Source organism: Arvicanthis niloticus, chromosome 25 (assembly GCF_011762505.2).
Source record: "Arvicanthis niloticus isolate mArvNil1 chromosome 25, mArvNil1.pat.X, whole genome shotgun sequence".
NCBI classification, from domain to species: domain Eukaryota; kingdom Metazoa; phylum Chordata; class Mammalia; order Rodentia; family Muridae; genus Arvicanthis; species Arvicanthis niloticus.
This window is the reverse complement of record NC_133433.1, coordinates 20,038,433-20,062,431: the sequence shown is the minus strand read 5'-3', so window position 1 is coordinate 20,062,431 and position 23,999 is coordinate 20,038,433. Positions and strand designations below refer to the sequence as shown.

Sequence of the window (23,999 nt, the reverse complement as noted above, 5' to 3'; positions counted from 1 at the left end):
TCAAGTGTGCAGAATAACTAAACAACAACAACAGAAAGGGTGGCTTTTTTGTTTGTTTGTTTTTGTGGCCTTACATGGGATAGGACTTTCTCTTTAAGTAATCTTGAAAAGAATTGAAAATTGCCTAGGAATAATACAGCAGTTTTAGTGTTTGGTCTCAGGTTCTGTCTATATTGTACCTTTGCCATCCTTAGAGTATTGCCTATACTGTTCATGGTAGCTCATCATGACATTTATGTTTTAGAAAAGCAGCAGAATATTGGAAAGGTGGAAGGCATGTCACAGTCTGAACCTTCCATTTCAAGGCGCGCCCAGACTTGCCTACTTCATTTCTACTTCATTTATCAGTGGGTGTCTGTTTTATGTATCCATATATTTGAAGCATCCATTAACATTTTCTTGAGTATCTGGAGCCATGAATAGAAAGTTTGGTCTAAGCAAAACATGAGTGAAGAGATAAGTGTACTGCAGAAAATTTTATGTAATATCAATTGAGAGATTAATTAGGTACATTATTATTAGGATAAATAATTATTTAAACTATTTAAAAGTACTTATTATTTATATATGTGTGTGTAACTTTCTGTGTGCCACATATATGTGGATGCCTTTGTAGTTTAGAAGAGGATCTATTGGGTTTCCTGGAATTGAGAACTAATAGATGCTAGCAGCTGAACTCTGGTCCTTTTGGGAAAGCAGCACACCTTCTTGACTGCTGACAAGAATCATCTCCGGTCCCATCATCTGGGATTTTTTAAAGAGTGATTTATATAGCATCATAGTTAATGTAAAAGTTAATTATATGCTTAGTGAGATGGACTGGTTTTGGTGATAAGGGTTCAACCCAGGGTCTTGAACATGTGAGGCATGTGCTTTGTTGTTGTTGTTTTCTTTTAGTTTTTTGTTTGTTTTTTTGAGACAGGATTTCTCTGTGTGTAGTCCTGGATGTCCTGAAACTTACTGGTCTTGAACTCACAGAGATCTACTTGTTTCTGCCTCACAAATGTCAGGATTAAAGGCTTGCACTGCAGACACACACACACACACACACACACACACACACACACAGAGACACCCACCCCACTTGTGAGGTATGTGCTTTTACAACACTGTTACATCTTATCCCTGGATTGTAAGATTGTTGGCTTCATTTTAAGCTGAAAAAAAAAATGTGTGTTTTGAATTGAAAAAGAAATGTTTTACTTATAGTATGTTTTATCCTTCTTTTTATAGCAAAGTTCTCATATAGATGTGGTTCGTTTTCCATGTGTGGTTTATATCAATGAAGTCCGAGTTATACCCCCGGGAGTACGGGCCCATAGTGGCTTACCTGACAACAGAGCATATGGGTAAGTCAACTCTTTGTGATTTTTTTTTTTTAAATGTAACTATGCTTCTCCCTATCCCCTCCACTCCCCCAGATGTGGCGTGTTGAGACACTGGAAACTCCCTAAATGATTTGACTGGTCTTGAACTCACAGAGATCTGTCTATCTCTCTCTCCAAAGTGCTGTTATTAAATGTGTGTGCCTTTATATCCTGCCATATGTATTTTTCTTATTTTTAATATATTTGGTAGTGCTCAGGATCAGACCCAGGGTTTATTATATGCTAATAAGCATTCTATCATTGACCATTCCTAGCACAGGTGAAGTGACTCTGAGGTGACTTTTCCTTTTAAAGTAAAAATAATTTTATATCTAATATGTGTGTGTGTGTGTGTGTGTGTGTATGTATGTATGTGTATTGTCTGTATGTATGTATGTGTACCATGTGTGTGCCTGTAGAAGTCAAGAGTTGCTAAATCCCCTGAAACTGGATTTTATGAATGATTGTGAGCCACTGTGTAGGTGCTGAGTTCTGCAAGAGCAACAAATGCTCTTAACTCTTCAGCCATCTTTCTGGCCCCTCGTTTGAATATTTAAAAATGTGTTTTTCTGTTTGTTTTGGGAGTAGGGATTGACTCAGGGCCAGTGACAAACTCTACACTGTTGTTTCCTTCCCTTCCCTTTCTTAGAAACTTAGTGTGAGACAGTCTTACTAAGTTGTCCAGGCCAATCTTTAATGTAGGACTCTACCTCAGTCTTCAAAGTAGCTGAGACCGTAGACATGTACTACAGTGTCTAGCTTGCACTATACATGGGACTTTGTGTATTTGTGTATGTACACACACAGATGCATTTGTATGCAGAAGCCAGAGGCCAGCATCAGGTGTCTTCCTCATGCTCTCTCCACTTTATTTTTTAAGATACTGTCTCTCGCTGAACTTTTTGGCTAGACTGGATGGCGAGCAAGTCCCTGAAATTTTCTAACTTCTGATTTCCTTCACCCAGTGTGGTTATAGACATATCTGGCTTTTATGAGGGTGCTGGGAGTGTGAACTCTGGTCCCTATGCTTTTTCAGGAGGTATTTTACCTATTGATCCACTCCCCAGACCCCTTATACATGTGACTTCATAAATCTGTAGCTTCAAATAACCCATTGATTGTAATTAGCAACTGATTATGTGTTACTTTCTCTTTCTTGGGTTAGGTGGGAAATAAAATGTAAGACTGTTGTTCCTGACATTAGATAACTTTAATAATTGACATAAAAGGGAGGTTTGATTTTTTGTGTGTGTGTGTGTGTGTGTGATATGAATAATCATTATTTTCTAATTTTAGTACTCTAGGTTGGAGAAAGAAGCTGAAGTTTGGCTCTGTGAAAATGTGAATATATATGATAAATGAATTTTTAAAAGACCTTTTAGCTTATAGCATAGGTACTGGTTTTGTATATTGATACATTTCATTTTATTGTTACTATTTGTAACTATTTCTGGTGAATATTGTGGGACAGATTCAGGGTCAAAGTTCATTTCTTCCTAATTGTAAAAAACTTTTGGTTATTTATAGAAGTAGATGTAAAAGTCTTCAGAGGTATCATTCAGAAATTACAATGTAAAATATAAAACAATTAGATTAATTATTGTTTTTAATAGATCTCATACATTTTTTCCATGTTTAAGGAATTTAGGAGAGATGAAATTAGCTTAGTTGGTAGAGTGCTTGCTTAGCATGTACAAAACCCTGCATTTGATCCCCAGGCATGGCATAAAGTAAGTGTGGCATGCCTATAATCCAGCACTGCAGAGGTAGAACCTGGAGGATTTGAAGTTTAAGACCAGCCAGGGCAGTATAAGATGCTGTCTGGAAAAACAACTACCACAAAAACTAAACTAAAATTTAAAATGGGTAGGGAGCCATGCATGTGTTTCTGGCACTTGGGAAAATCATGTCTTCAAAGTACTCTTGAGCTACATAGCAATTGAGGGCCAGATGGGGCTACAGGATATGTCCTGAAAGGATCCAACTTTTTTTTTTTTCCAGTTTGGTTTTCAAGACAGGGTCTTTGTGTCTTGGGTATCCTAGAGATCGCTTTGTATGTAGACCAGGCTGGTTGGTTGTGCCTCCTGGGTGCTGGGATTAGGGTTTCTCTGTGTAGTAGTTATGACTATACTGGAATTATTTCTGTAGACCAGAGATCTGCCTGCTTCTGTCTCCAGGGTGTTGGGATTAAAGGTGTGCACCACCTCTGCTCCTAATTTTTATTTTTAGTCCCTCCCCCTCACCCTTCGCGCCCGTGCGTGTGTGCGTGCGTGCGTGCGTACACGCATATGAGTACAGGTTCCCATGAAAGCCAGAAGAGGGAGTTGGATTTCTGGAGCTGGAGTTACCTGCAGTTGTGAGATGCCCAGGGTAGTGTCTGGGAACCAAACTTGGGTCCTCTGCAGGAGCAATACTTGCTTTTTACATTCTGGCTTGCTTTTCACTGTATAGCCCAGGCTGATCTTGAACTTGTAGCAGACTTCCCAGCTCACTTTCTCAACTTTCTAAGTGCTGGGCATACAGGCACACACTACCTTATCTGGCTTTGGATTTTGTTAGTATTTTTTTTTTTTTAAGATTGTTTGTGGAGAGGATGTGTGGATGTGGGTATGGACATGATTATGCCACAGTGTGTGTAGAAATTGTAGGGAAACGTTCAGGAGATGGTTCTTTTTCCACTGTATGGGTCCTGGGGATTGAATTGGGATTATTGTGCTTGGTGGTGGGAACCTTTATGTGAGCCATTTTGCAATCCCTGTTAGTTTTATATGTGTGCCTTCTTACTTCTGATTAAAAGTTCATTTTAAATAATACTTAAATGACTTGAGAACTAGATATGATTCTGTTAAATAAGCAAGTCATTAGCTTTTTTAAAATTTAAATCTCTGGAATATTTTTTTTCTAGTCTTAAGATTTCTCAGGACTTTGTACCTACTGTGTTTTTGTTTTACTGTAGGAACTAATTGTTAAACAGGCTGACATTTTGTTCTTGTTTGTTTTACAGGGAAACATCTCCTCACACATTTCAGCTAGACTTATTCTTCAATAATGTAAGCAAACCAAGTGCTCCAGTTTTTGATAGGTTGGGAAGGTATGTACGTACAAAGTAACTTTATCAGAAACCTTACTGAGGCAGAAAGCAAACAAACCCCTGTTGTGCAGATAGAAGGAAGTATCTGGTGGTAGATACAATTTTCTCTGTGGGCATTATGAAAATGCTGAGCTCCTGAGAATCTTAATAACAAAATAAAAGCTTAAGTTTGTGAAATAATAGCTATCTTTTGTTTGCTTTTTACATGTATGTGCATGTATCATAAACAAGATACTATTATGTGATTTATTACTAACTTGATCTGGAAAAGGCAGGTTTTTGATTCTTAAAAATTATGTTAGGCAAAATAACCATTGAATGAGTTTAATAAGAACTCATTATAATGTGAAAAAAATGAAGTTTGCTTAAAGATGCAAAAAAATACATACCTTCCAGGAATTAGCAGATGTCATTTATTCTTCCCTAATTCTCTTAATTTCTTAGGAAATTACATTGAAAATTTATCATTTTTAGAACCCAGGACTGTAGACAACTAAGAATGTGCTCTACAAGCCGGGCGGTGGTGGCGCACGCCTTTAATCCCAGCACTTGGGAGGCAGAGGCAGGTGGATATCTGAGTTCGAGGCCAGCCTGGTCTACAGAGTGAGTTCCAGGACAGCCAGGGCTACACAGAGAAACCCTGTCTCGAAAAACCAAAAAAAAAAAAAAAAAAAAAAAGAATGTGCTCTACACTGAGCAGTATCCCCCAGCTGTAGAGTGAGTACTTTTCTTAAGTTCTACACTGAGCAGTATCCCCCAGCTGTAGAGTGAGTACTTTTCTTAAGTTCTACACTGAGCAGTATCCCCCAGCTGTAGAGTGAGTACTTTTCTTAAGTTCTACACTGAGCAGTATCCCCCAGCTGTAGAGTGAGTACTTTTCTTAAGTTCTACACTGAGCAGTATCCCCCAGCTGTAGAGTGAGTACTTTTCTTAAGTTTTGGTCCCAAAAACTTAAACTTTGTACTTTTTTGAGGGGGAGTGCTAGGGATTGAATTTGGGGCTTTTGGATGCCAGGCAAGTACTTTATCACAAACTGATATCCTCAGCCCCATAGTGTACAGTTTGTTACACAGAGTATACAGTTGTTAGCGTACAGTGCTGGGGTTCTTTATCTGACTGTCCTTTAGATTTATTTGGAGGTGCTTTTAAAATCTCAACTAATATGTGTGCTTATCTCAACCAATTACATCAGTCTTTTGTGGCTTGAAAAAATTTATATTGAAATATTTGAAAATAGAAAAACCTGAAAAAGTATTTGTTTTTTATGTCACTTTATTCCAACATGAGTACCTCAATATAAAACTAAACGCTGGTGAAAACTGTTTTCCTTATTGATTTTATATTATTAAAAAACTATACGAGTTTTGCTAACAGAGGAACACTTAAATAAAGTACCTGACATGGTAGATTTCATATAATGAAAATACTTAAAATAATGAAATATACTGAACTGATGCAAACATACTTTGGGGGGAAAAAGCTGTAAGATTATCACTGATAACATTGTAGCAGTTTATAGAGTGTAGGAAATTGTTTACTATAGTTCTAGCTTATGTAGGAACAGCAGAAACCCCTTTCATTCTTAGGAGGAGAGAAAGAAATTACTAGCTATTTTAGTAACTGTACATTGAGAGTACTTTAAAATAGTTCTTTAATAAACATAGGACACTGTAGTATATCTGCTGTAGACCCAGTTCATGTCTGGAAGCACCCAAAGTCAACCACTAGGCCCCTGCAACTACCCTTCAGCATTCTTAGTACCTTGGCTGCCTGGGGCTGAGACCCCAGCACAGGGCTACAGGTACGTTCTATGGTGCTGTCTTGGGAAGTGAGGCTTTATTTATTATTTTTACATGTACATTCCATGGTGAGGTTGTATGGGTCGGAGCACAGCTTTGTGGAGTTGGTTTTCCCCTTCTGCCTTTATGTAGGTTTCAGAGAGTGAACTCAGGTCAGCAGACTTAGGTAGTGCTTTATGCAGTCAGCTATTTCACCAGCCAGAACTTCATAATTTGTAATTTTTATTATTTGAGCCTTTGTTTTTATTCTTACCCTTTTCACAGTCTGGAATATGATGAGAATACATCTATCATCTTTAGACCAAACTCGAAGGTAATTATCAATGTGACCTTTTTACCTTGTTTCTGCTGCTCTTGCTTCTGTTCAGCTTTTGATCTAAGTAAGTTAGTGACACAGAGCTGGACCCAATGTTCCAGGATGTTATCTTTTGTCTGTGCATCTTGCAACTATAAGTTGTTTTAAAATCCCATTATTTCTCTTTCCAAAGAGTTTGAGCTGTTTGATGGTATGAAATAAAGTATGTTTTAAAACAATAAAGTACTGGGGCTATAGAGATGGCTCAGTGGTTAAGAGCACTTGTTGCTTTCACAGAGGACCTGGGTTTGGTTCTCAGCACCAACATGGTGGCTTATAACCATCTGTAACTCTGGTTCCAGAGATCTGATGCCCTCCTCTGACCTCTGCTGACATAAGGTACTCATGTAGTGCACATACATGGACATATTTAGGGCTTCTTTTATTTGGGCAGATAAGTTTTTAGTGTTCAGTAACTTATTACTAGATATTTCTATGACCTGTTAAAGGTTTTTTGTTGTTGTTTAAAAAGATTTATTTTTAAAAATTACTCATAAGTATCTGTATGTGTGTGTGTGTATATATATATACATATGTATAAGTATATATACATATATGTATATATACATAAATGTATGTGTATATATATACATACGTGTATGTGTATATATATATATGTGTGTGTGTATATATATATATGTATATATATGTATATATGTATATATACACACATACACACACACACACACACACACACACACACATATATATGTCCCTAGATCTTCCTGGAGCTACAGGTAGTTGTGAGCTGCCTCATGTGGGTACTGGGAATTGAACTCAGGTCCTCTACAAAAATAGTATTTGCTCTTCTGAACCATCTCTCTAGAGTCTTTGTTAGAGGTTTATTTTTTAATTTAGTTAATTTTTTTAAAAATGTATGTGAGTTCACTGTAATTGTCTTCAGACACAGCAGAAGAGGGCATCAGATCCCATTACAGATAGATGGTTATGAGCCACCATGTGGTTGCTGGGAATTGAACTTTGGAAGAGCAGTCAGTGTTTCTAACTGCTGAGCCATCTCTCCAGCCCTTTATTAAAGTTTTTAAAAGATATTCTTTTCATATTCTTTCACATCAATAATTGCTTTATTTCTTTATGTACCAAATGGCATTTTAGTTAGAGTCATGTAATGAAAGAAATATAGAAATAATGTGGGCCCACTTAGCTTGAGAATTAACTCTGGGTTATATGTATTTAATCCTTTGTATCCTGTTTATGCAAATTTATCTTCTTATCTATTTGTTTATCTTCCTAACAATAGGATTCCTTTTTGCTTATACACACACACACACACACACACACACACACACACACACATTTTAAGGATTTATTTTATTTTGGGGGATTGAAAAGATGGGTCAGTGGTTAAGAGTGTGTACTACTGCTCTTGTAGAGGACCTGAGTTCGATTCCCAGCACCCATGTCAGGGTGCTCACAGCCCACCGTAACCCCATCCTCAGAGGGATCCATCTGTTGCCTCCAATCTGGAAGAACACTGTGCCCATGTGTGCGTACATAAGCAGATACGCTAATTAAAGTGAAATAAAATCTCTTTAAAATTAAAAAATTGTTATTATTATTTTGTGTGTGTCAGTGTGTGTCTTTGTTGTATGTGTTATCTGTGTGCGTGTAATGTGTGGATAGCCATGTAGGTCCGAAGAGAGTACTAGATTACCTGGAGCTGAAGTTACAGGTGGTTATGCATCAGTCTGTGGCTACTGGGATCCAGTCTTGGGTCTTTTGGTAGAACAGCAGATGCTGCTAACACTGAGCTATTTTTTCAGCCCAATATTTATTTTTTAAGATAAGGTCTTTGTGTAGCTCAGGATGAGCCTAGGATTACTAAGTACCCAAGGCTGGCCTTTCAATTCCTGAACCTCCTGGCCAGTCTCCTGTGTGCACCATACCCGGCTTTGCAGTGGGATGTCTGCTCAGAGTTGATAATTAATCTCGGGTATCATTTTTGATGTTTTCTCCAATTTCCCTGGAGAGTTCATCAAGGAGATTAATGATTTCTTTCATCCTGTAGTGCCTCCAGAAGGGGATTCAGTGACACACTACTTTATCTTTACCCAAGAAGATAGCCTGGGAAAAGAATTTCGAAGTCAAGGGCTTTGGTTTCTAGGGCAGGTTGTTTCTTTTTTCTTTAGTTAAAAAAAAAAAAAAAAAACCAACCAACCAAACAAAAACTTTTATTAAGAAAAAATTGAAAATGAATAAAAATACCACACACCAAAGTTAAACAGACCCAAAGTCTGTATAGCTCAGTGAACTTCTATATAGTTAGCATAGGCACTCGGAACAGAAGCTGTGGAGCTTCACATTACATTTTATTCTTATTTATTTATTTGGTTTCTCTGTGTAGCCCTGGCTTGCCTGGAGCTCCCAAAGTGGGCCAGGCTTACCTCGATTATAGAGATCTACCTGTCTGCCTTCCAAGTGTTGGTATTAAAGTTGTGCGACACTACCTCACATCTAAATTTTATACTTTGAATATCAAATATGTTTTGTGTATTAATCCACCACCAACACTAAAGATATCCATGACAGAATTAGAACTCAGAAACAATTACCTTTATACCCTCTTTCATAATTCCTGCCCATTGCCTGCATTCAGCTTCTGTCTGAGCACTGGGATCACAGACACCTACTGCCATGCCCAGCTTGAGTGCAGACTGTTGTTCAGACTCAATTTTTAAGGGATGGTGCTTGTCGTGACCCTTCACAGTAATGTGTGGAGCTAGTGATTAAGTTATAAAAATGTAAGCTGTTGTGTCTATTTAGTTTATAAGGAAAAATACTGAAGACTAATGGTGTTGGTAATCTTTGATCTTTTGGGATTAAAACTTTTTTTTTTTTTTTTTTTTTTTTTTTTTTTAAAGAAACAAGTTTACCAGGCAGTGGTGTCATGCATCTTTAATCCCAGTGAGAGTTTGAGGTTAGCCTGATCTACAAGGTGAGTTCTAGGATAGCCAGCGCTGTTACACAGAGAAACCTTGTCTCTAAAAATTAAAACCCAAACTAACCTATCAACCAACCAACCAAACAAAAAAATCCCAGCACTTGGGGGGCAGAGGCAAGTAGGTCTCGGAGTTTGAGGCCAGTGTATTTTACAGAGTGACTTCTAGGAAAGCCAGGGATACACAGAGAAACCCTGTCTTGAAAACCAATCCAATCCAATCCAAACCAAACCAAACCAAACCAAAAACAAAACAAAATAAAGAAAGACAAGTTTATTGAGTACTGCCAGAAATGAGGTGGGTGTCAGTGGGCTAGATAGTAAGCTGAGTGTCACTTGTGGCTGAGTGTGCTGCTGAAAGTATTCATTTATGGCTGGCTACTTGTGAGCATATTTCCCTGGTTTCCGTGGGAGAAGTGCTGAACAGTTCATGGAGCTTTATCTTTCTTGAGACAGGACAAACCTTGGTCTGTTTCCTTTCATGACTCTTACCAGTTCATTCTCCGTTTTCTTCTTTTGCTTGAGAGCTTGTCCATGCATTTTGAACAAAGTTGATGTCAACTGTGGACATGGAAAGACTTAGTTTAGCATGGGTTTAGGTCTAGGGACTGGAGGACCATGTAAAATCTGTGCCTATGAATGACTTTCACCAATATTGGCCTTTTGCTTTGTCAGCAATGCTTATATTTATTTTTGCTTATTTTAATTTAAAAAAAATGTTTATTTTTAGCCAGGCAGTGGTGGTGCACACCTTTAATCCAAGCACTTGGGAGGCAGAGACGGGTGGATCTCTGTGAGTTTGAGGACATCCTTGTCTACAGAGTTAGTTCCAGGATAGCCAAGGGTACACAGAGAAACCCTGTCTTGAAAACAACAACAAAAATATGTGTATCTGGGTGTTTTGTCTGTATGTGTGTCTGTATACCATGCGAATGTGGTGTCATTGAAGGCCAGAGGAGGGCATCAGATTCCCTGGAGCTGGAGTTATGGATGGTTATGAGATGACATGTGTGCTGAGGATAGAGTCTGGGTCCTCTCTAATATCAGCCAGTGCTAGTGTTCTTAACTGATGAGCCATCTCTTCAGTCTCTATTTTTATTTAAGTTAAAAATAGTTATGTGTATATTGGTGCATGCATATGTGCACCTAAAGCTTAAATGCAGTGCCTGTGGAGACCAGAAGGAGGCACCAGAACCCCTCAGAATCTAGAGTTACTAGTGGTTGTGAGACCCCTAACGTGGGTGGTGGGAACTCAACTTAGGTCTTTTAGAAGAGCTACAAACACTTTTAACTACTGAGCCAAACCTCCAGTTTCTTCAGCAGATGCTTTTAAAGACTTTAGCTGAACCATAAACTAGTTTAATATCACTTTGCTTTTGGCATATTAAAACATTAATTTGAGATATTTTACCATCCCTAACAATCAGGTAAATACTGATGGTCTGGTACTAAGAGGCTGGTACAACTGTCTGACCCTGGCAATATATGGATCGGTAGATAGAGTGATAAGCCATGACAGAGACTCTCCACCACCTCCACCTCCACCTCCACCTCCTCCCCAGCCACAGCCGACTTTGAAAAGGAATCTAAAACATGGTGAGAAGTTGAATTTGCTTTTCCCAGTGAAACTGCTGTGTTCTGTTACAGGTAGCAAGAAGAGCTGCTCCAAAGAGCTTTCCTAGTTTTTCCTCTGGCTTTGTATAAGCTTTAGCATATTTGTCAGTCTCCTTGTCAGTGAGAGTTCATTTTTATTATTTTCTTCCTCTCCTTTTCTGAAGAGTTAGTTAGCCAGCTTGCCTGCTTCTACAGGGAGGGTCTAGAATGTAGTGCTAACTGCTTTAGAACTAACTCACCGAGATCTGCCCTCTTGAGTGCTGAGACTAAAAGTGTATCATCACGTCTGGTTCTAGAGGGCATTTTAAACAGTCCCAAAGGTCTCGGGCTGGCCAGCTGGCAGGTGGGCTGTCTGTCTGTCTGTCTATCTTCCTTTCTTTGTTTCTTCTATCTGTCCTTCTTTCCTTTCTTTGTTATTGGCCTCATTTAAAATAATTTAATCCTAGTAGTTGTGCGTGTGTGTCCTCAGTCAGTGGCCCACTCTGGCCTCTAATTTACTATCCTGCCTCATGTTCCTGTGATTGTAGGCAGGCTTCTTCACACTACTTTTTATTAATTTTTTTATCTTCATCTTATATGCTAAGCCCAGTTACTCTTTTGCATTACTCTTTCTTTTTAAAAACCCTTTATTTTTCTGTACTGATAAAACATTTTTTAAACCAGATTATGAATTTTTTTGTGAGAAAAGAATATGCTTTACATTTTTCCCTTTAACCTTTTCAGAGCTTTGTGTGTGTGTGTGTTGTATTTGTATGTGTGTGGATATGTATGCTATAGTTATTTGTATGTGTGGTGTGTGTGTGTGTCTTGTATTTGTGTGGTGTGTATTTTTATGTGTAGGAATTTGAGTGTGTGTGGGGGGCTGTGTATTTTTATGTGTCTTAAGTTTGTGTGTGTGATGTACATGCATGTGTGTGTGTTGTGCTTGCTGGCTTTTTTTGAGATGTTGGGGTTCAAACCCCAGAACATGTGCTTTATCACTTTGCACCCCAGTCCATACCACAGTTTATTTAACTTTTTATCCACCGAAAGACATTTGGGTAATTTCTAATTTTTGGCAATTAAAATGAAATAGAACTTTTGTCTTTATTTTCCTGTCTGAATTAAGTTTTCATGTTTTCAGGGCATTGTCTTATACTATATCATATTTTCATGTGTGGGCAGTTAAAAATTCTAGATTTCTAGATTAGTCAGCAAAATTTTAATTAAGTCTCCAGGCAAGAGAGGCTTATATTATCATTCAGTTCTGAAGATAAGTTCAGATGATAAAAAAACATTTTTTGTGAGTTCGTCTCAGTATACTTTAATAATTGAACATGTTGTTTCCCATCTGTAGCTGATGGTGAGAAAGAAGATCAGTTTAATGGAAGTCCTCCAAGACCCCAGCCACGGGGACCAAGAACTCCTCCCGGACCTCCTCCACCTGATGACGATGAGGATGACCCTATGTCTTTGCCAGGTGTAAAATCTGTGCTAGGGACCCCCCACCCCACTAGTGATCCCTGGTGCTTCTTTTATTTTGTTTAATTTTTGGAGACAGGGTTTCTTTGTGTAGCCCTGCTGTCTTGGAGCTTTGCAAACCAAATTGGCTTTAAACTCAAAGATCCACCTGCCTCAGCCTCCTGAGCTGGAATTAAAGGGTACATTACCACGCCCAACTCAAGTGGTGCTTATTAATTAAAGAAAAACCTAAGGTGATTGTATCTTGATGGTTGCCTCCTCTCCCCAGGCATTCCCATCCTGTCAGGGGATTCTTTGTGTTTTTCCTGTTTGCAGAACAACTTATTAAAAAATGTTAGTTAATTTGAAGTTATACCAACAGTGCTTTGAAAATAGAATATTGATGTAATATTACATAGCAGTTAAAAATAATTAGTGTGTATTGGTCAAAAAAATCAGCGTAATAATTTAAAGCCTGAAAAGAATTTTGCATATACTACAGAGCATAAAATACTATAGTTTACTTTATATGAAGTTATATAATGAATATTATGAATGGGGCTTATTTTTATTTTGAGTCAGAGCTTCCTATAGTCTAGGCTGGTCTCTGATTTACTAAGGAGCTGAGACTGGCCTCGACTTCCTTATCTTCCTGCTTCTATTTCTCAAGTGCTAGGATTAGAAGCATATGTCACCATAAAAGTCTCACGTTATTAATCAACTATTTTAAAAAGGGGTTTGTGAGCTAAATCATCAGCATGTATCATGTGACTGAGGCTCTAGCCCTGCTGCCTTATGTATTTAAACCATTGAACAGTTTGCTTTAAATCTCATTTTTTCAGTGTCTGGTGATAAAGAAGAAGATGTTCCCCATAGAGAAGATTACTTTGAGCCCATTTCTCCTGATAGGAGTTCTGTCCCACAGGAAGGTCAGTATTCCGATGAAGGGGAGGTAGAAGAGGAACAGCAAGAAGAGGGAGAAGATGATGAAGATGATGTGGATGTAGAAGAAGAAGAGGATGAAGATGAGGATGACTGCCATACTGTAGACAGTATCCCTGATGATGAGGAGGAAGATGAAGAGGAAGAAGGTGAAGAGGATGAAGAAGGTGAAGGTGTGTAACTTTAGCTAGGACTTTCTGAATTTAAGTATTAGATACTAAGTGCATGCTGCTTTGAGCATCACAGAAGTTCATAGTAGCAGTAAGTGGGTTGGAGCACTAACTGTCATGTAGTTTGGCCTACATGATACATGATAGCAACTGAGGTTTCTGTCTTCTGTCTGTATTCTCTGTCGCCTGACTTCTTTATGTGATGGTGTTGCCTCCTCTTAGTCCCAAGTGCCTGACTCTGTCATTTCCCTGGGGAGGTTTTATTTGGCTTATGCATGGTGCCATCAGCATTTACTTGGTACCATCAGCATTGGGCAGGAAAGCAGGGTCTAAGAATAGGTCACTTTTATTTAGAGTAGGCATTGATGTATCATAAGCTAGGCCAACTTTCTAAAGATAGATGCCATAGAAACACTTTAGCAAAATGCTGTGAGATTTTCAGAAATTTGTCTGGGTAGCTCAGCTTAAGTACATGTGGCTGAGTGGTGTGATTCTTTGATTAGGTTTTAGTTTTCTTTTAAAAACAAAACATGATCAATTTTTGTTAATTGACCAAGAAAAAAGTTAATCGACCAATTAACTCAGATATCTTTTAAAAATTCTTAATTTGCAAGAAATGACGTGCAATACTAAACATTTATACAAAATGACAATTTACCTTAGCTTTAAACAATAAGTGAGGGTTGTTTTGGAATTATAGGGGCATTTATGAGTTAGATCATTACAGTCACTTGTGAGATGAAATTTGGAATTCACTTTACAACCCATTTAGAATCACAGATGTCCCTATAATTCTAAAACAACCCTCACCCTCAATTTTTTTTTTATAAAATAAATACATAATTAAGTTCTAAGTGTTACTTTTTATCTTCCTCCATTCCCAGATTGTCAAGTAATCATGTTTAGATTTTTGTGTATGACTTGCAGATAGTTACATTTCATCCAGTAGTTTTCTTAGGCAGGACGACTTGGCAGAGAAGGCAAGAATGAACAGGTTGACTTACAGTGTATCTGAGCTGTTAGAGAGTCAGATTCCCAGAGATTCATCTTTTCATGACTGTGTTACTAAGGGTGAGAAGGAATGTCAAGAGAGGACTAGAGTAATTTTCTAGAAACATTTTTTTTGGGAGGGATGTCTTTTTTAAAAATTAATAATTAATTAATTCACTTTACAACCCAATATCACCTTTCCTCTCTTCCTAGTACCCCTTCATGCAAGTCTTCTCCCTATTTCAGGTGAGAATATTCCTATTCTCAAAGAGAAGGGGAAGCTCCCCTCTGGATGTCTCTTCCCCACTTAACACCCCCCTTGCACATCAAGTCGCTGCAGAACTAGGTGCACCCTCTCCCTCTGAGGTTAGACAAGTTGGTCCACTTAGGGGTTCGAGATCCCAGGCAGGCAGGCAGGCAGGCAGGCTCCAGGCTCAGTGACAGCCCCTGCTTTAGTTGTTAGGAGACTTGCATGAAGAGCAAGCTGTTCACCTGCCACATATGTGCAGGGACCTAGGTCCAGCCCGTGCTTGCTCTTTGGTTGGTGATTCAGTCTCTGGGAGCCCCCAAGGGTCTGAACTAGTTAATTCTGTTGGTCTTCCTCTGGAGTCCCTGTCCTCAAGGCCCTCAATCCTCCTTCCAACTCCTTTCTCCCGAGCCCCATCTGACATTTAGGTGTGAGTCTCTGCATCTCTTTCCATTGGCTGCTGGGTGGAGCCTCTCAGAGGACAGTTATGCTAGGCTGCTGTCTGCAAGCATAACTGAGTATCATTAATAGTATCAGGGATTGGTTCTTGTCCATGAGATGGGTCTCAATTTGGGGCAGTCATTGGTTGGCCATTCCATCATTCTCTGCTCAATCTTTATATCTCTGTTCATTTTGTAGGCAGGACATAATTTGGATCAAAGGTTTTGTGGGTGGGTTGCTGTCCTTTCTTTTGGGCTATCTTTATACATTTTTCTTTTTTATAAGTAGGCAGTCATATTGTTAGGAAATAAAACCTACCAATGTCCTTGTTTTTAGTTCTACTTTGATACAGAGGGAAAAAAAAGCTGTTTTTTATTTTGTGATTAACAAAAGAGGCTTTTTTTTTTTTTTTTTTTTTTTTGATTTTTCAAGACAGGGCCTTGTGTAGCCTTGTCTCTCTTAGGTCTCATTCTGTAGACCAGGCTGTCAGGCTGGCCTCCAGTAACAAGACCTGCCTCTGCATCATATGTATTGGAGTTAAAGGGGTGTAACACCATGCTCAGCTAAATATTTTATTTTTAATTTTGTGTATGGGTAAGTTCATATGAGTGCAGATTCTCAGGCTAGAAAAAGACACTGGATCTCCTGGACTGGAGTTACAGGTCGTTGTGAGGCCCTGATATGGATGCTGGGAACTGAACTCTGCTTGTCTGGAAATGATCTGTGAATATCTCTTTAGCCCTGTACAGTGTGTGTGTGTGTGTGTGTGTGTGTGTGTGTGTGTGTGTGTGTGTGTGTGAGAGAGAGAGAGAGAGAGAGAGAGAGAGAGAGAGAGAGAGAGAAAAGAGAATACTTCATCTTGTAATTACCATACTATTTTTTCCTTTTTTGTCTTCCCATGTATGTGTATATGTGTTGTGTAAGAATAGGCACATGTGTGCTTGTCATAGGACAAGCTTTGGTGTCAGTCCTTGCTTCTACCTTGAGAAAGGGGCTCTTGTTCAAAGCTATATAATCAGGCCAACCAGCCCGAAGACTTGAGGGATGTTCTTATTTTACTTCCCATCTTGATGGAGTACTAAGGTCCAGCCTTATGTGGGCTCTGGGGTTTATTCTGAGCTCAGATTCTGAGGCTTGAATGGAAGCGCTTTAACCACTTGACCCCACTCCTCTCTGTTGGTCGGTGTGTGTGTGTGTGGTTGTGTGTGTTTGTGTGTGTATTTCAGAAGTTAACTCATTTGGGTATCTTTTCTATAACACTTTCTTACCTTATATGTTAACACGTGGTCTCTGAGTGAGCCTGGAGCTCACTGTTTTGGCTAGGCAGGCTGGCTAGCTACCCCTAAGATCCACCTGTCTCTGTTCCCATTACCCTCAGTGGTGGGGTTATAAATGCATTTCACTGCGCCCTAACATTCACATGGGTTCCAGATACCCAAACTCTGGTGCTCGTTTTTTCACATCCTCCTCGGAACCATCTCCCCATCTTCTACTTGGGGTTTTTTTTGTGGGTGCTGGATTATCAGAATCCAGAATTTGTGTTTGAGTGCAAGACACTGTACCAACTGAGCCATCTCCTCAGTCTTCCTCCCTTTTTTGAGACAGTCTTCTTTTTTGTTGTTGTTATTGTTGTTGTGTAGAGGTATTTTGCCTGAATGCATGTCTGTATAACACATGTGTACAGTATCCACAAAGATTGTAAGGCTTTAGACCCTTGGAACAGTGGTTGTGGGTCACCATGTGGGTATTGGAAATGAGCCTTGGGCACTGTGGAAGAGCAGCAAGTATTCATAACCTTTGAGCCGCATCTCTAGCCCTGAGACACTACTGGTGTCCAGGCTGGCCTGCCACTCAGAGCAGTTCTGTCCTCTGAGTACTGGGATTACAGGCCTGGAGCACCACACCTGACTTGCAGTGTTCTTATTTATCTTTATTTATTTGTTTTATATATAGGAGTGCACTATAGCTGTCTTCAGACGCACCAGAAGAGGGAACTGGATCCCATTATAGATGGTTATGAGCTACCATGTGGTCACTGGGAATTGAACTCAGGACCTATAGAAGAACAGCCAGCGCTCTTAACCTCTGAGCCATCTCCCCCTCCCCTTACTTATCTTTACCACTCATTTTATTTAATCTTAAAAATCAGCTTGGGCTGGGAGCAGTGGCACACACCTTTAATCATAGCACCCAGAAAGCAGAGGCAGACAAATCTCTGTGAATTCCAGGTCATCCTAGTTGACATAATGAGAAATTGTCTCAAGTAAATAAAAATAAATAATTTAATAGAATTAAATTAAATCTTGAGCTTGCAAGATAGTTCATCAAGTAAAGGCTGTTACTGCCGAACCTGATGACCTGCTTTCTGTCTCCGGAACTACATGCAGAAGGAGGTGACTCTGCCTCGTGCTGGTTGTCCTCTGAGCTGCACACATGTGCTGTGACACATGTCCCCAAGCCCTAATAAAGAAATGAATAAATACAGAAGTTTACTTTTAAAGTCTCTGAAGAGGACGGTGAGATGACTCACTGGTTAAGAGCATGAACTGTTTTTTGCAAGGACCTAAGTTTAGTTTCCAGCGTCCCCACTGGGTAGCTCAGAATTGCCTGTAACTCCAGCCCATGGCATCTGATAACTGTGGCCTCCCTGGGCACTCATGTGTACATATTCATGCACAGAGACCTGCAAAATCAAAAATAATGTAAAAAGTTAAATGTCTTAGAAGGTTAAGTTTAATTTCTTTCCTTCTAAGAGAATTGCTTTTGTTGTTTTAAATTTCTAATTTTATTTCTGTCAGGAAAAGGTGTCATCACAGAATAAATTATAAAGCTCAACAGGCAATGGAAATGTTTGCCAGTAAGTTTATCCATAATTATCCTATTACAGAGTATAAGTATTATCAATTCTTCTTATGAAGGGCAGCAAAAGTTGATTTTTTTTTTTTTTTTTTTGAGGAAATCAGTTGTTCAAAGTTCAAATGCTTGGTTTACCATAAAGCAAGAGTATTGATCAATTAGTGTTCATATAGTCATAAGAGTGATGTAGTGCTTAAATATTGTTTAAACTTATTTTTAGGGGACGATGGCTATGAGCAGATCTCTAGTGATGAAGATGGAATTGCTGACTTGGAACGTGAAACTTTCAAGTATCCAAACTTTGATGTTGAATACACTCCAGAAGACCTGGCGTCTGTTCCTCCTATGACATATGACCCGTATGACAGGGAGCTAGTACCACTCTTGTATTTCAGCTGCCCATACAGAACTACTTTTGAAATTGAAATCAGTAGAATGAAGGATCAGGGTCCAGATAAAGAAAATTCAGGGGCAGTAGAAGCTTCGGTGAAGTTAACTGAACTGCTGGATCTGTATCACGAAGACAGGGGTGCAAAGTGGGTGACAGCTCTAGAAGAAGTTCCAAGTCTAATTATAAAAGGATTAAGCTATTTACAATTGAAAAACACAAAACAAGACTCCCTTGGCCAGTTGGTAGACTGGACAATGCAAGCTTTAAATTTACAAGTAGCCTTTCGCCAGCCCATAGCCTTAAATGTCCGACAGCTCAAAGCTGGGACCAAGCTAGTGACCTCATTAGCAGAATGTGGGGCTCCAGGAGTCACAGAATTGCTACAAGCAGGAGTGATCAATGTATTGTTTGATCTCCTATTTGCTGATCATGTCTCATCTTCCCTTAAGTTAAATGCTTTTAAAGCTTTGGACAGTGTCATTAGTATGACAGAAGGAATGGAGGCTTTTTTAAGAAGCACCCAAAATGAGAAAAGTGGCTATCAAAAACTTCTAGAACTCATACTTCTGGATCAGACTGTGAGGGTTGTCACTGCTGGCTCAGCTATTCTTCAAAAATGCCATTTCTATGAAATCTTGTCAGAGATTAAAAGACTTGGTGACCATATAGCAGAGAAAACTTCATCTGTTCCTAACCACAGTGAGCCTGATCATGACACAGATGCTGTACTGGAGAGACCAAACCCAGATTATGAGAATGAAGTAGAAGCTTCTATGGACATGGATCTTTTGGAATCCTCAAATATAAGCGAAGGTGAAATAGAAAAGCTTATTAATCTCTTAGAGGAGGTTTTTCATTTAATGGAAACTGCACCTCATACAATGATCCAACCTCCTGTTAAGTCTTTCCCAACAATAGCACGGATTACTGGACCTCCAGAGAGGGATGACCCATACCCTGTTCTCTTTAGGTAAGATATACTTGGTCTGGGGAAAGATAGTGCACAAATCATTGGAGGGAATTTTATGTTGTGACTTTGATTTTTTTCTGTTCATAATGTAGTACATAATTATGTAAGAATAGTTGATATTTCAAAATAGGTATTCAGTAGCAAACTTAGAAATACTGTGTTGGTTTTTAAAGCTGAGTTAGGAACATAGATGATAGTGAATAGTAACAGTGCTTGTGTAAGTTGTCTGTAAGTAAAATGAATGAAAAGCAGCCGACCTCCTGGGACATGGTAGAAAAGGATGGCATGGGAAGGAGAGGCTCTCTGTCAAACCTTGGTTCCTGACCACTCCTGTCCATCATAAGTTATGGTGTAGCTGGGCAGTGGTGGCGCACGCCTTTAATCCCAGCACTTGGGAGGCAGAGGCGGGTGGATTTCTGAGTTCAAGGCCAGCCTGGTCTACAGAGTGAGTTCCAGGACAGCCAGGGCTATACAGAGAAACCCTGTCTTGGGGAAAAAAAAATGGTGTAGTTCTGTGGTCCTGATAGTGTATCTTCAATGTCATCACTTTGCATCTGTCATCAATCCTTCTAGTTATGGGATAGTAGAATTTTGTCAGTGTTAGTGTCTCATGCAATGATCCAACCACACTAGGTTTTTACTCATCCACAAGAGAGTTTTACTTTTGTTTTAACTTTTGAAAAATGTTGTCTGGCATTTTGTTTATAATTTTTGAACTAACAAGAAATGAAAAGGCAGGCCTTTTATTATTTCTATGACTGCTTTTTTGTTGTTGCTTTGTGACAGAGTGCATTGGTAATCAGTGGGGGTACTTGTGTGCTCTGGAATCTAGAGTTGGCCATTCCTGGTTTTAATTGAGGTTGTCCAGTACTTTCCAAAAACCAAGTCCAAAGTCTTGTGTGGAGGTTCTAGTGTGAGAGCTTCTCTTGGAAAGCAGAAATTCTTGAGGAGAATAAGATATGGAGAGGAAAACAGAATAAAAGAAAGTGTTAGGAGACTTGTTATTGTGGACAAATGGGGCTCATTCCCCTGAGGAACCTCTGAGGAATTGGCTAAAATAAGTTCCCTTCTTCTACTGAAAGACTCAGGTGGGGCCCAGTTCCCCAGCTCTTTACCTCTTACATTGGCCACTAGGGACTTGAACTACTTCGTGCTTCTGGGCTTCTCTTCCTGTGGTCTGAGCAGTCTCATGCCTTTCAAGAAAACCAGACATGGAACACTGGAGAGCACAGATATGCTAGCCCAGAGCAGAGTGGAATGCTTAGAACGAAAGCAGCAAGGTTAGATGAGAAGTAGGAGAGACTGTTGGCATACACATTAACAAAGCAGAAACCAGTGAAGAAATAAGATCAGGAAGCACATGAGGTTGAGAAAATAAGAAAATAAGAAAAATGTGAAGTCATGTCATGAGCTTTGGAGTGCAGATTGTGTTAGAACTTCAGGAACGTAGTTGGTTGGTTTGTTTGGCCTGTAGCTGAGGAGGAGGGTGTGAGAGTGGTATGAGCTGCTCTTCCAGTCCACCTGGCTTCAGAGGCCAGTGCAGATGAGAGTGCAGGGCCTGGGGATATAGCTCAGTTGGCAGGTGTTTGTCTAGCTTGCAGAAGCTGGGTTTCACCCTTAGCTTGTAATTCCAGCACTTAGGAGGTGGAGGCAGGAGGATCACAAGTATTATGTCATCCTTGGCTGCACAGCGAGTCTGAGGCCAGCGTGCACTGTGTGAGACCCTTCGAAAATAAAAAATGAGGAAGTAAGGCAACATCTAGAAAGACACATTGTGGACAAAAAGGAAGCTTTTCATTTCATTTTTCTAGAATGGGAAAGCATATTTGTAAACTGGGAAGAATGACAGATTTTAAAACTCAGTAAGGAGGGAGAAGTGGGAGGAAGAGCTCAATTGCTGGAACAGGATTTGAGGAAGGTGCCAGGCAGTGTGCCTTTAATCTCAGCACTTGGGAGGCATAGGCAGTTGGAGCTCTGTGACTTAAAGGGTAGCTTGGTCTACATAGCAAGTTCTAGGCCAGCCAGGGCTATTTTTTGTGGCCCTGTCTTAAAAAAAAAATAGTCTAGTTTAAAAAGGGAGACTTTGGCTTTCGTAGGAGAATAGAAACCATGAGTACACAAATATAGTTACTTTTATAATATTGAAAATATATACCAAAGGAATTGAGACACTTGTTATTAGTGACTTCATTTTTCATAAAGTGAGAGGCATAAAGTCACATCCTGATGGTGGCAGAAGATACTGAATGTAAGAAAGCTACTTTTAGACAGTACCGAGGAGAAAGTAGTTAACTGCTTCTTAAATGTTATTCTTCCTCACTCCATCTGCTGAGGAGGAGACAGATATATAGCAGAGGGAATTAAGGCCTTGGATGCTGTGCTAGGCACTTGGAGCTATATTTTCAGAATTAGCAAGATACTATTTTGGAGTAGCTGATATAGTTAAAGTAGTATTCTAAAATTTTATGCTGCAAGATTAGTATGAAAGAAAAATCACTGAAATTAGTAAATAAGCAAGGCTGAAGATTCTAGTTACTGCTTGTTAAATATTTGGCTTATTATAGTGGTATGGACCAAGAAGGGAAGACAGATCCTGTGCTACTTTGGAGAGTCTATGAGGGATAATTTCTAGCGTTGAGACTTGATAGAAAGAAGAGAGACTGTGGGAAGAATAAGAGCATTTGGAACTTTCTAGTCATGGCAAGAATTGGAACTTTGGTTTTATTGACAGGAACTGAATCTTAGAAAAAGAATCATTGCATTTTGGAAGGATTACTTTGAAGTAATAGAAAGATTCTAACAATATATTTGAGGGTTTACAAAGTCAGCCCCAGTATTTTCTAGCAGATCTGAGCAAGGGTCCAAGGCACTGTTCACAGAGGAGTAAGGTACATAGCCAGGGTCTGGGGAGACATGGTCATGTCTGCAGAGCCTTAATGACTTGTGTGGAACAGGACTCCCCTGGGGACAGGTGTGAAGTGTTAACTGCTCTTTAGAAACTTGACACTGGAGCGTCAAAAAAAAAAAAAAAAAAAAAAAAAAAAAAGGAAAGAAAGGTGCTGTTTTGGTGCATATCCTTGCAATGTGGAAACTGTATATCAAACTAGTTGGCTCTCAGGAATCAATTCACTATTGTAGTATTCCAGAATTCTCTACTTCCAGAAAGGAAACAGATATTTATATGAATTGTTTTGGTTGCATAAATGACTTAGACATGGTGAGCCATCCTTGACTTTTGGGAAATGAGGACTCTGTAATCTTATTTGAAGGTATTGGCCACGAGCCCACCTTGTTGAAGTGTGTCTTTGTAGATAGAAATAGCCATGTGGAGCTTGCTGTGTTAACTGCTTTCCAGACAGTCTATAAGGAAGTTAAGGATGTACTGGGGGTAATTGTGTCATTTTGAATTACTCTTGGGTTTATAGAAAACTGTTACTAAGGGTGTTTATTATGAATACCATGATATTCATGAATAATTACATGACTATTATGAGATATTCTGGAACCCTCAGTTTAAGCAGTGAAAGGAATAAGTAACTCATTTTAGGGCCTGGAGTGATGCCTCATTACTTAATAGTACTTGTCCCCTTCTAGAGGACCTGGGTTTGGTTTTCAGCACTCAAAAAATAATGGCTTACAACCATCAGCTACTACAGTTCCAGAGGGTTCAATGCCCTCTTCTGGCCTATGTGGGCACTGTACACACATGGTACACAGACATACATGCAAGCAAAACACCCACAGCATAAGGTAAACATTAATCTTAACAATTTAAAGTCAATTTTAGTTTTTGATAAATATAAATTCTGACCTTTCTTCTACTTTTTAGTAATATTTTAACAGTTTACAGAAGCCATTTGGTGACTACATGTGTGAAAATCAGACTTTCAAATTTAAGAAAGTAAAATACTTTCTTAACTCAAAGTGAACAAATGTGCGTTAAGCTAAACTTTGTTAAATTTCTTCCCATTTCAAAATTTTTGGGAAAATTTTTTTCCTAAAAAACTTTAGATATTTTTTCTAAAAAACTGATTTAGAAGAGCTTAGCTAGGTGTGGTGATATATTATAATCCCAGTATTCATGAAGTAGAGGCAGGAGAATTGCCACATGTTGGAGACTAACCTTGCCTACATAGTGTCAGGCCAGCCTGGGTTTGCAGTGCTTTGCCCTGTTTTAAGAAACAAAAACAACAGTAAAAGTTGTCAGGAACCCGTAGGTTTGTTTTATAGTAATGGGTACCTTTTAACTGCTCTTCTAAAATTACATAGACTAGGGGCTGGAGAGCTGACCCAGTGTTTAAGAATACATACTGCCCCTGCAGTGAACCAGTTTGATTCCCAGCACCCACATTTATCAAGTGGCTCAC

At 39.2% G+C, this 23,999-nt stretch overlaps 1 protein-coding gene across 1 annotated transcript in view; it reads left to right on the top strand.

Annotated features, from left to right (window-relative positions):
* The window catches only part of Virma (vir like m6A methyltransferase associated), a 57,981-nt gene that overhangs the window by 5,968 nt on the left and 28,014 nt on the right, over nucleotides 1-23,999 (top strand). The window contains exons 2-8 of the mRNA XM_076924179.1: nucleotides 1,234-1,349; nucleotides 4,372-4,458; nucleotides 6,522-6,570; nucleotides 10,999-11,167; nucleotides 12,522-12,644; nucleotides 13,468-13,740; nucleotides 18,492-19,632. Coding sequence (XP_076780294.1) covers nucleotides 1,234-1,349; nucleotides 4,372-4,458; nucleotides 6,522-6,570; nucleotides 10,999-11,167; nucleotides 12,522-12,644; nucleotides 13,468-13,740; nucleotides 18,492-19,632 — 1,958 coding nt within the window. The remainder of the gene's footprint in view (nucleotides 1-1,233; nucleotides 1,350-4,371; nucleotides 4,459-6,521; nucleotides 6,571-10,998; nucleotides 11,168-12,521; nucleotides 12,645-13,467; nucleotides 13,741-18,491; nucleotides 19,633-23,999) is intronic.